This window comes from Diceros bicornis, chromosome 29 (assembly GCF_020826845.1).
Source record: "Diceros bicornis minor isolate mBicDic1 chromosome 29, mDicBic1.mat.cur, whole genome shotgun sequence".
NCBI classification, from domain to species: Eukaryota; Metazoa; Chordata; class Mammalia; order Perissodactyla; family Rhinocerotidae; genus Diceros; species Diceros bicornis.
The window spans coordinates 2969692-2982872 of NC_080768.1; the positions used below are offsets into that span (position 1 = coordinate 2969692).

General features: G+C 36.9%; 1 protein-coding gene across 1 annotated transcript in view; it reads right to left on the bottom strand.

The window, feature by feature from the left end:
- The window catches only part of CSMD1 (CUB and Sushi multiple domains 1), a 1554536-nt gene that overhangs the window by 208881 nt on the left and 1332474 nt on the right, over positions 1 to 13181 (bottom strand). Inside the window, exon 38 of the mRNA XM_058524846.1 lies at positions 12562 to 12666. Within this exon, the coding sequence (XP_058380829.1) occupies positions 12562 to 12666 (105 nt within the window). The remainder of the gene's footprint in view (positions 1 to 12561; positions 12667 to 13181) is intronic.

Below are 13181 nucleotides of genomic sequence, written 5' to 3' on the forward strand. Positions count from 1 at the left end.
ATGTAAAGATCAAAATGTGTTCACATATTAGAATAGCAAATAATAGCAGTTTTTATTTTAAATGGAGTATCAAAACCAAGATATGATCGCAGATACAGCTTTGATCTCTGATGGGACATTATCACCTAATAATTAAATCACGTGAAAACAAACAAGTGAACCAACACAATTTATTGAGTTCTATAGAAAGATTAAAAGAAGGAGGTGGTGTGGAGAGGGTTAATATTCCTTATGATCCCAAAGAACTAACAATCTAATTGGGTTTAAAGGACATGAAAACAACTGATAATACAAAGAAAAAATGTGTCATAATTGAAGCCTGTGGATAATAATTGCTAATAAAAAAATAGAGGTCAAAGAAATGAACATGGGTTGACATACAGAGAGAGAAGCCTTCACAGAGGGGTGTGGGCTGAACAGTTCTTGACGGGTAAGCCAGGTATAAAAGGCAGAGAGAAGTGGAGAAAAGGTCACAGATGAGGAAAACAGTGAAAGTATTGATGTAAAAGTGAAAATTTATAAAGCCTGTTTGGTGGACTACATCTGACTGAATTAAACGGCTTTTGGGAAAACAGTGGAGGTTAAACCAGTGGACACATTATGTAGGGATGCCATGATAAGGAGGTTACAACAAGATGTTGAGCCACTGAAGGATTTTTAGCAGAATAATTAATGTTCTGATCAAAGTGACATTTGGGGATAAATCTGAGTGTGGCATTGTGTTGAAAAAAGTCAGAGACAGAAAGACCAGTAGAAAGTTATGGCTATAGCTCGTGAGAATGACAAGATTTAGTGAAATAGATATTTAAAAAATGAAAAATAAACAAAAGACCTACTGAGAAAGTGCTAAAAAAGCTTTCTGGCTAACTACATACCAGTTATGGTGTATTGCATGATTCCATGGTCAACTGTGATGAAAGCTCTTCAGAAAAGGAAGCTCGGACTTCATTTTCACTGCTTAGACAGGACGTAAAGAATCGACAACTCTGAGGAAGGGAGGTGGAAGGAATCTGATAGTTTGGGGAGCAGGAAACAGCCCTGTCTCATTGCACCTTCCAAAACTACTTCACTTTTTGACACTTGAAACTTTTCTCACCATCGACTTCAATCCACTTCTATGAATAAAGTCCACTCCCCTGTGTCTAGAGCCTTGATCAAAAATCAGATAGGACTGAGGGTCTCATAAATAATTAGTTGGTGGTTGGCTAAGTCACAGAGGCACCAGGCATTACTTATTCCATTTCTAGCATCTTTGTTCCCAAGTTACTTACCATTAAAAATTTGCAAGATTGACTATCGAATAGAGAATTCTTTCAAGTTCTAACATCCAAGGGATGCATCTGATAGAATAACATCATGAACTTCAAGCTAGTAAGAAGGTCTTGAAACCAAAGGAATGACTGAAAAAATAGAATAATCATAATTTTCAAGTGGCCACAACTTGTCAATTAAGTAATATATTTTTGCATATGGGACTCTATTGAAATGGGTTTTCTGTAGGGACAAATACTCTAGACTTACCCATTATTTGGGCATAGAGGATCTATAGGTGTATAGATAATGCCAGATTAATATCTGGTAAATATTTTCCATGTAATTTTTCTATGTTTGGACTCAGAAACCCACTGTGACTCAAGAATTTTGCTTTTCCATAACACTTAAAGACTAGACTCACCTAAACAATATAGTATTTAATGAAAGTAAGCACACGCAAAAACTAAATGATCTATGAAGTCATAGTGAGGGTTGTGTTATAGAGTAAATCTAGTTCCTTGCCATTTTCAGAAATACGTAGATTCACACAGCAGTCTAGAACCAGCAAATATTTCAATCAGGTGTTTCCACAACCTGTGCTCAACGCCACTTCGTAATGGTCAACAGTAAAGAGAAAAATGCTGCTGTGAAATGGGAGGTACCACATTGTCAATAGACACTCAGATAAGAAAATCAACAGCACTCACCAACAACTAACTCACAATTGAGAAAAAAAAAAGGAGTTGAAAAGACCTACTTGATTTTCATTAGCAAACTTTACTCACTCCACAATTTTAAATGTTTTAATCAGAAAATCGTGAGAGTAGTAAAAATCAAACAAAATATTTTAAGTATTTATAAAAGTTAAATTTGAATAAAAATCCTTCTATTTCTCTATTATTCATGCACATAAAAATAACTAGATATATTTTCAGAAATCTGAATATGTTTAGGATGGTCTGAAGGGAGTCTATGGAGAAGTCAGTATTTTGTCACCCCATCTTGGCAAACAGCCCTCGAATCAAACACATTTGTAAAGCCCAAACCCTAGAACCTTCTTATTTCCCTTGTCCTCACTCTCTGCTTCCATCAGCAGATCCTGATCCTTCTACCTACCATAAGCATCGCAAATCCCTTTTCTCCCTGTATCCTGCCTCCTCTGAGCTGACTACTACCCACCGCTGACTACTGCAACAGCTGCTGGCCTGACGTAGATGCCCCCACCCTACTGGCTGGTCTCTACTCAATAGCTTAACTGATCTGTTTGGAAGATAAGTCAGATGACGTCACTTCCCTGATGAAACCCTTCACTGACTTTCAACGACTCAGAATAACATCCGGGCTTCAAGGTGCTGCACATTTTCACTCTTGCTCACGTTTTCATTGTGTTTCCTGCCTCTCTCCTCACTGTTCACATCGCTCCCTCTATTCTAGACTTTTTTTTTTTTCCTTCATTCTCGTGAGTGGGTTGGATGCTTTTCCACCTGGGCTCTCTGTTGATAGTTTCCCTTGACTACAATGCTTTTCCCTAAGTCTTTTTGTGGCTGACTACTGCTCACATTTTCATCCTTCCTTCAAAGAATATTTTCAATCTAAAATAGAGCACCATAGTTATTTTGCACCTCAGAACTCTGTTTATTTGCTTCAAGGTGCTGAGCACGATCTGTAACCATCATGGACACTTAGGTTCTTTCTTGTTTATTACACCCCCACCACTAGAATGTAAATTTTACAAAAGCAGAGACCACATCTGGTTGTCTCGTCACGACTCTGTCTACGGAGCCTAGAGGACAGAGCAGGGCATATAAGAGATGCTCAAATAATTGGTGAAAAATGCAAGGATACCCACAATTTATTTTAGGGGGAGCAGAGATGACGGCAGGGGGGATTAATCATCACCCAGAGATGAAATGAAGGTACATGTGCACACTCTGTGCAAGCCATCAACCACAAACGTAGTCTCACAGGGGTCACAAGGGCAACACACCAAACCACAGCTATTAATTTGAAACCAAACTCCTTTTCACGCAGGCAACTCTCTGAGTCACGAGCAGAGTAAGCTGAAGCAGAATTCATCTAATGATTGATGATTCACTCAAGCAGCAACCAGGAAGCCAACTGATAAATACATAAATTTAATGAGAGGATCCTCCTCTTAAATAAAGGCATGAAGACCACTAGGTGGTGGTCCACAAGGTGTGATTTTAGGATAAGTCTTCAGTTCTGTACACTCTACCCTCACCCCTTCCCACATCTGTTAATGCCTGAAATTCCAAAGACTGTAAAAGGACAACAGAAAAACTGAAGAACTGTAGGATTAAGTAATTTATACCTCACCTTTCACTTAAATTTAATACTTGTTAAAAGTCCAAAATATCCTAGGTAGGAGGAAAGTTTTAATTGTTATCAGTTATTTTGTGTGTTACATTCAATCCCAAGTAAAGCTGGAATTCTCCTGTCACCAAAGTTATGTTAATACTGAACACCTAAAATAATCTTGTAAGAGAAACTTCACATTCCCAGAGGGGTCTCTGGAATTCCCTGTGATGTAAGATAGGACCTGGGATTAACATTACTTTAAATACTTCCACGGTCTTTGGTACAGTTAGAATTTGGTAGGAAATGAGGAAGACATGAATAATTATCAATTGATGTGAAAGAAAGCAATTTTAATAGGACTCAGGGACGCATTCTTTGCCCAACAACAGAGTTAAAAGAGGGTCTGAGGCGATTCATTGAAATAAAAGCATTTCCAGAAAATCTTTTGGATCAACAAATGATTAATATAAAAATAAATAGAAAAAGGACTTAACATGAAGTGATTAAGAAGGTAACTCCATTACACCATTGAATGCACACTCATTTATAGCATGTCCACACTGTTGGAGATACTGGGCTCTCATCTCTGGGTGCACAGAATGAATTATCTGTAAATGCACCCAGGGGTCTATGAGGCTCTATTTTGTTCCATCTCTCATTTCCTGTGATTTTTACTCATGCCCACCATTCAAGGTGAGAAACTTTATTAGTATTATTAATGCAATATTAAAGTGCCAGTAAAACATGCATTAATACACTGCACATATTTATAAGGATTATTGTAATTACAGAGGACTAATCCAAGCTGTCAATATTCAATTATGATAACATCCTGGATAAATGTTTAATACTTTTCATTTCAAAAGACTGAAGGCATTTTCCAGAACTTTAATCCCCATTTGGATACTTCCTTCTGAGTGCCTGTTTTGAGATGAGCACACAAAGGAGATGAATGAAATGTAGTACTTGCTTAACCACTGAGAACAAGCATGGAGGAGGGCTTTTAAAAGCACATCCATAAGAAACATGACTTGATAGCAATAATATTGTGTTGACCATCAACTCAGACCTCTGCAGAAATTAATGTGGTTTCCTAGATTATGTTCTTAACATTATATCAAAAATTGATACACAACTTTCACATAAAGTTCACTTCTGCATTTTCCAGAAAACCTTTTTTTGAAGAAAACTTCCCTTGCAAGTTATCTTTTAGAATATAGAATAAGGAAGGACGTTCTCTTAATTAATTACTACATTTTCTTCTTTAAAAGAGAAGTAAATAAATTCTGTTTCATTTTTTGCTTTTATTGCCAGAAATTCAAAGCTAAATTTAATGCCAAATCATAGCAATTCCTTTAATCTAGGTGGCTTATTCATTTCTACCTTTCTCTTTAGTTTAGATGCCTCTTTAAATTTTATTTCCTTTACTAATTTCTTTGTTGTATATGTATTTTTATTTTACATTGCACCAAATACTTGAGGGCAGACAGATTATCTTTTTTTAATCTAAACAATCTATTTTTTATTCATTTGACTATGTATCTTTTTTTTTTTTTTTTTGAGGAAGATCAGCCCTGAGCTAACATCCCTGCTAATCCTCCTCTTTTTTGCTGAGCAAGACCGGCTCTGAGCTAACATCTATTGCTAATCCTCCTCGTTTTTTTTCCCTCTAAAACCCCAGTAGATAGTTGTATGTCGTAGTTGCACATCCTTCTAGTTGCTGTATGTGGGATGCAGCCTCAGCATGGCCAGAGAAGCGGTGCGTCAGTGTGCGCCCGGGATCCGAACCGAGGCCACCAGTAGCGGAGCTCGAGCACTTAACCGCTAAGCCACGGGGCCGGCCCTGACTATGTATCTTTTGAATGAGGTCTTATACATTCATGATATAGAATATTTTTTCACTATACATCTAACTCCTAATTATATAAATGCATATGAGGACTTAATCATGTATAATAAGTTTTGAACTTGTTGCAATTCAAATAATAATACGATATCACAGACTGCTCTAGATAAATTAATATCTGAAAAATATTGAAGTCTGAATAAAATCAAGTACCACAGTGCAATATTTTCTATTTATTTTAAAATGATAGATGACCATTTTAAGTAATGACAATTAATACATTGAACTTGCAAGAATGCTAAAGTGTGAAAAAAAATTTCCATTTAACCCTAACTTATAAAGGATTAGCATTCAATTCAAACAATTGTAACAGCTGCTGTATTTACTTTTTTCTGAATTTTCCTTTTTTCTCATAATAATTACAAATCACTGATTCAAACTCCCACATTTCCCAGAATAAACATATTCTAAATGTATGACCACAATATTTTTGTCTTACTTCCTCTCTTTTTATGTGAGGCTGTCATTGCCATGGTCTATCTGTTCCAGGTTCTGACCCATCTGTATAGTCTTCTCTTACCAAAGACCAGAGCCTTAGACGGGGGGGAATGGCTTCCACATTGGACCACGTCCACTGCTGGGCTACCATGTAAAGAAGAAGAACTTCCTTTCTGCTTTGTAGGACATCGGAAACTCACACTGCACGGTAGCTTCTCTATCTCGCTTACCTCCCGGAGGCCAACTGTCATATCTTATAGACTCCAGAAATATTTTGTTAACTCCACTGGGTTTCCCAGTAGTGGATGTTAATAGGAAAAAATCTCTTGAGAAAGGCAGTGAAATAAAAAAGCTTCCATATATAGAATTATGTTGGTGTTATTTTGACTCAGTGCCATTTATTAGCACTAAATAAGCTTGAATAAAGGCAGCAGCCTTTTGCTTGAGGTCAAATACACTCTTGACATTTATGACATTAACTTGGGATCTATGCCATCAGATGGGATGGTGCATGGTTCACGGAAGAACCAGAAATTAAGGATCTTGTAATTTAGCAAGACAAAACTATGTATAAGCTCAATTGCAATACTAGTACAATTTAATAAATAAGATTTTAATAATGAAAAGTATGATTATTGCACAAGCATTGCTATATGTAAAAATCAGAATGAATAGTTTCTATTTCGAGCAATCTCTAAACGGTGAGTAATCCTCAATTAGATGAGATTATTCTGGTAATATGCTTTTGTAATATAAATATATATTAAATTTAATTCTATAATTAATTTGTAAATATCTCTGAAATGTTTTCACAGTTGTGTTGAAACCCATATCACCACTTTAAAGTTATATATGTATTAGATGGATAGACAATAGATATAGATAAACAGACAGATAATTTCAATTAAAATGAGCCTTCAAGAAAGGCTTCTCCATGGTTAATCTAAAAAAATAATTTTGGTATTCATCTATCCTTGAACTACAGCAATTTTAAAACTCATAAAATGATTTCCATTTTCACTTGGGATGTAGAAATCTGCAAAATAAAACATCACTACCATTTTAACAATGAGAAAAATCTAAACTATACAATCATAACTTTTTTTGAACTCATCAGGGAGCTGAGGTTGCATGTACCCAGGTGACATCAATTCCAAAGGATAAGCCCCTTCAAGGAGAGATGGCATGAACAACTGCCTCTGGGACAGAACACAGGAGAAAGAGGAAACTTTCACACACACAGGTAAGAACAAATCAGCTAACGTCCTAGCAAACTGCCAAAGGTTGAGCATGGGTTTCCAATAGCTCAGGACAGAAGGGGAGTGTGTCCTTCCTTGAACAGGCCTCCGTTGGGTCATTCAGAAAAATTTGGGGGACACAGCGGGAGCCTGGATAGGGCCTATCCCTCTACACCAACCACAATATCAGTGTTTCTGTGGAGAATAGAGCACGCAATACCATGCACTTCCCTGAATCCTCCATTTTAGGAAACAAAAGTGTTAAACCACAGGGAGAAGGGCAGCAAAATTTGTTGCCTCCAGGGCCCAGGCAAAGATGCACTGTAACTTGGAGAAGGGTAGATGGAAAGAAAAAATTTATATCTGAGTGTGTGGCAGGAAAGCCAGTATGAGCTCAAGATTCTTTATCAGTTCCAAGATGACAGTCTCCTAGCACTGGGGACAGGCAGAAAATTTACCCCAAAGATCAACCACAAGTAGAATTTGACAGCCTTGGAGGGAGGTTAGGAATGCTGAGAACACTCTACCTGCCAAGGGCAGACTCTCAGGGTCCAACTTAGGCTGGAAGAGAACAACAGAACAAGCCCAGATTCCAGGGGAGCTTAGCACAAGTGACAAGCAACAGCAGTGTACTACTAGGGAGGGGCAGCAGTTTGGAGGGAGACTACCTCTTTTGAAAAGGTGTTTAAGGATGACTGAAAGCTGAAGGTAGACTTTCAACATTGAGAAAAAGCCCCAGAATAAGCGCATGGCCGTGGCAGCTCAGCACCAGAGGAACTGGCTTATGATGCAGTGAAAGTAACCATGGCAACAACAGAACTCAAACCCAGCTCAAGTCCTGACTGGACAGACTCCAGCCTAACAGAAGTGGTCCATTCCCAGGCATACATATGATTAACACCAACTCTCTAGTTCTACACATGGTGTCCAGCTTTAATGAAAAATTATGAGACACACACAGAAAAAGAAGAAAAAACAACCCTTTGCCCAAAGATAAAGCAAGTAACAGAACCAGACTCGGGACATTCATATAACGGAAATGTTAGACAGGGTTATGAAACTAACCATGAAAAGTATGTTAAAGGATCTAGTGGAAAAGATAGCATGCATGATGAAATGGAGTAAGTACTGCAGAGAGACAATAATTATGAGAAAAGTCAAATGGAAATTCTAGGGGGAAAACCCCACCGTATCAGAGATGAAGAATTCCTTCAGAGGGCCCAGTGGTAGACCTGACATGGCTGAGGAGAGACTCAGTGAATCTGAATAAAGATTAACAGTAATTACACGAACTGGAGCACAAAGAGGAAAGAGTGAATAAGACAGGACAGACCACTCAAGAACTGTGAAACAGTATCACATGGTCTAACAGACATGTAATTGGAGTCCAGGAAGAAGCAGAAAAAGAGATGGGGCAAAGACATACTTTTGATGATAGAAGAGTTTTTCATAAATAATAAAAGACATCAAAGCATAGATCCAAGAACATTAGAGGACCCCAAACAGGATGAATGTCAAGTGCACGCACACACGCACACACACACACCCCTAGACACATCACAGTCAACCTGATGGAAATGAAAGACAAAGAAGAAAGTCTTGAAGGAAGCCAGAGAGAAGGGACAAATGCATACAGACATAAGAAATCCAGCTGACTCCTCATCATAAATTAAGAAGTGAGAAGACAATGGAGTGACAGCTTTAACATAATGAAAATGAGGAAGTGTTCAACCCAGACTTCTATACCCAGCAAAGTATCTTTCAAAAGTGAAGGTGAAATGATAACTTTTTCAGAAAAACAAAAGCTGGGAGAATTCATTGTCAGCAGACCTGCACTACTAGAAAAAAAAAGGAAATTCTTTGGACAGAAAAAATTTAGACTGAAAGTTGGATTTATCTCCCAAAATAAAGAGCTCCAGAGATCATAAAAATGAAGGTAAATATAAAATATTTATTGTTATTCACTCTAAAAGATCATTGACTATCTAAAGCAAAAAAAGTAAAAATATTTTGTGGACTTTACAACATATGTAAAAATCAAATGTAAGACATTTATGGCATAAAGCATGGAGAGAAGAAATCAGAAGTATATGCTTGTAAGGTTCTTATACTACATAAAGTGACATAGGATCATTTGAAGGTAAGCTGTGCTATATTAAAGATATATACTTGAAACTCTAGGGAGACCATTAAAATTTTTAAGAATTTTATCTAATAAGCCATAGTGAGGATAAACGGGAGCAATAAAAAGGCTATATTAAACCAGAAGCTGGCAGGACAAGAGGGAAGAAATCTACAAAATACAAAGAGGACAAATACAAACACTACAATAAGGCTTGTGTGTTCAATCTTATTAGTCCTCCTCCCACCAAATCCCACTGAAACCAATAAACTCTTATATAATATATGTATGATATATATTATATACCAATAAATAAGTTTATATTCATAATATGCTATAATATATAATGTTATATATGCTTTTTTCACGGTGAGTTCAAGAATAGTTACCACTATTTTGTTCCCTGGCAGCAGGTTCCATGTCATACAGCTTTAGGTCAGATTTTCTAATTTCCAGGATAAACCAATATTCTCATTGTCTACATATCTTTAATCCAAAGTTCCCAGATACTTGTTTATTCATTTGCTTTGGTTTGGTTATTTTCCTGAAGAAAAGAGCCCAGAGCAAGAGTGACATTTGTGTTCTTTCTGCTCTATAACTCTTGTCAAATTTCTAATCAAATTAAATAATATAAAGGAAGGATGTCTGGCTGCAAGAACACACTGAGCATTCAAAGATGCTGGTGCTTTGAGCGTTTACCTGAACCATGCAAGAGAACCTAGATTATACATTTCAGATTAGACCTCCTTGGAATCGCTTCTGCTATCGCTAATATTTTATAACCCACCTCTTCAAATAAAAATGTTTGTTTTTTGTTTGAGAAATTCTATCAGTGTTCATTGGGGATAACGGGCTATTGTAATTAACAGGGCCTTGTCTTCATTTCCCTATGAGAAAATAAACTCCTCGGATGGAAGCAGGTGTGAACTAGCCGTAACAGCTCAAGTCTTAGGGCCACAGAACCTGGATCCCCAGCACTGACTCACAAGCTCCTTAATCTTCCACATATGCAACTATTAGTGACCCTTGGTGCCATGGTTTATAAAACACGGCAGTCTGTACTTTCTGACTGGACGGTGGGCACCTTACACTGGTGCTCAGTGAATGGCGTTCATGATGAAATGCATGTGTCTGCCAGCACTCTGTTAGTTACCAGGAGTGGGACTGTGATGGGGGCAGGCTGGAAACACCACGTTCTGTTCCTTCGCCTTTAAAAACTGAGCACACCTCAAACACAGGCTTGTTCTGAGGACAAATGAGTAAACAGCTGTAACATGTTTAGAGCGGGACCTGCATAGAGTGCATGCTTGTTGTTGTTTTTATTATTATTTCATGGATATAAATTTTAGTGAAAAATATGAATTTAGAGAATTGCAGATTGGCAATACATATTTTAACGTAGATGCAAAAATATTTCAATAGATTTAAAATATCAGACAATCTTTTGGCAACTCACTTCAACCGCCCTTATGCTGTTTGATGCTGTCCTTAAAAAGATTAATTCTACAAACACTTTATATAATTCAAATTTTAAACTCTGACACAAAGAATTAGAACAGAGAAATGACTGCCTCTAAATACAGGGGAGGCTAAGAATGACGTGAACTATCAGAAGGTATTAGCATCAGAAAATGATAGCACATGAAAATATAGCATTCTGTGCGGCCAAAAGGAAAAATAAATACATCAAGTAATTAAACAATACCTTAGATTCTTGAACAAGATTCATTTTGGTGAGAAATATATTAGTGTCTCTCTTTTAATGAAGTGCATTGGTTAGGAATAAAGTGGAATGCAAATAATTATATTGTTGGAGCTGTAAGTACATGGATAATTGTGCACAATAATAATTGTAGACTAATTATTTTACTAGCACCTCTTTCTGTAACAAGTGAGTGAAAAGCCAGAAGCTACAAGATAATTTTGAGAGAAAAGAGCATTCATCAACTCTAACACTGCTAAAAATATTAGTGAATTTATTAACACTCTCATAAATAAGGTTTATAGTTCCCTATCTACAGATGTTCACAAAATGTGTCAAAGTAGCAGATTTTTTCCAGACATATCCTCCATAAATAATATCCACAGCATCATTTTACACTGTCTCCACAGTAGTCCTATTCAAATAAATTGGAATAAACCTGCATACAAATGCCATAATAAGTAGGGAAATTTAGCCGGAATGAGAAACAGCCCTGTGGTTTGTGCCTGGTTCAGAATATTTATCATCAGCTGGAAATCTGGCCTTTCAAAAGTATGCATGCATTTACATCCTAGCAAACTGTTTATCTCAATTCAAAGGATCACTTATTACAGCTTATCCATGTATTTGCCTATTTGCAACTGCTTATTAAGGGAGATGGATATCAACATTAAGCATTTTTAGTGCTTGAAAACATGTCCTAAAATAAACCTCACTCTCATTGGAAATTCTTATTTCACTTTTACAAGGTTTACCTGCATAATCAAACGCCAAAGAAGATTTGTGAATTTGACCTTTGTCATCCCATTTATCAGACTATTAACTCAGTCCCACATCCATTTTTAAAAGGTTAGCATCTCCTTTGCGGTACCTTCTTCCAATTAAAATGAGTAATATACAAATGCAGGCACAGAAGTGGCTGCTCTTTGCTGGTCCTATCCTAACGGCCTTTGAGACTAGAAATAGAAAGGGCTCATGACCATAATATATCTTGAAATTATGATTTTCTATGTTTTTGGATGCTAGTATGAATATTTGTGATCACTCACAATAAAACCAGTAATATTACAAATGGTTATTTTGGGTGCATTTTTTAACACAAACAACCTGAAATCGTAGCAGTTGCTTCATCTAATTATTCCAGATGCTAACTTCTACATTTCCTCATCAATTTGTCTTTTTTTTTTTTTTTTTTAAAGATTTTATTTATTCATTTTTCCCCCCAAAGCCCCAGTAGATAGTTGTATGTCATAGGTTCACATCCTTCTAGTTGCTGTACGTGGGACTCGGCCTTGGCTTGGACGGAGAAGTGGTGCCTTGGGGCGTGCCCGGGATCCGAACCCGGGCCGCCAGCATCAGAGCGCGCGCACTTAACCGCTAAGCCACGGAGCCGGCCCAATTTGTCTTTTATAATATATATTTCATAGAGATAGATTTTACATGATCTGATTTCATGCAACTTTTAAACATAGTTTTAGAACACTGATATTTCACTGTGTAATAAGGGCAGAGGTTTATTTTTCCTTTAAGAAAATTACTCAATATGACAATGAAAGCCAGAGGCAGAAATGGTTGAACTTACTTTTGTATTCCAGGTGAAAACCAGCAGCTGCCACACTAATATCAGACTGGAAATGCAAGTACAGTTGATTGGAGGTGCTGTTCAGTAACGCTGGTACTGTGGTACCTGTAAGAAATATGTAGGTTGAACTTTAACTTTACAAATGCATTCACTTCTCCAAATAGAAAAGATATGAGGATATTTGCTTAGGTTTACAAATCCCTACAGCATGTCTGATTGCCACCTATTTAATCTGGGTATTGGCTTTGATCATTGTACTTTGCGTCTTTCTATTTTTCTAGATACAATAAAAAGTTACATATTTTCTCTGCCCTCCTCAAGCAGATGTGACATCTTTCTATCTTATTGGTGCATGAATGCACAAATTCTTGTATTTTACCCAGCACTGGTTTTTCACATTGCTTTCTTTTAACAATGTAATCACTTGTATTTTTTTTTTTTTTTTTTTTTAATTTTTGACTTGGACAAAGAAGGGACAAAATCTAAACGTGCAGGTCTTGTGGAGGTTGGCGGACCAGATCAATGTAGATGTGATACAGTGCATTACAGTATTCATAAGATGTTGCTTTGACTATGTATTTCCTTTTCTATCTCTGCGAGATTCATACTCAATAATGTTC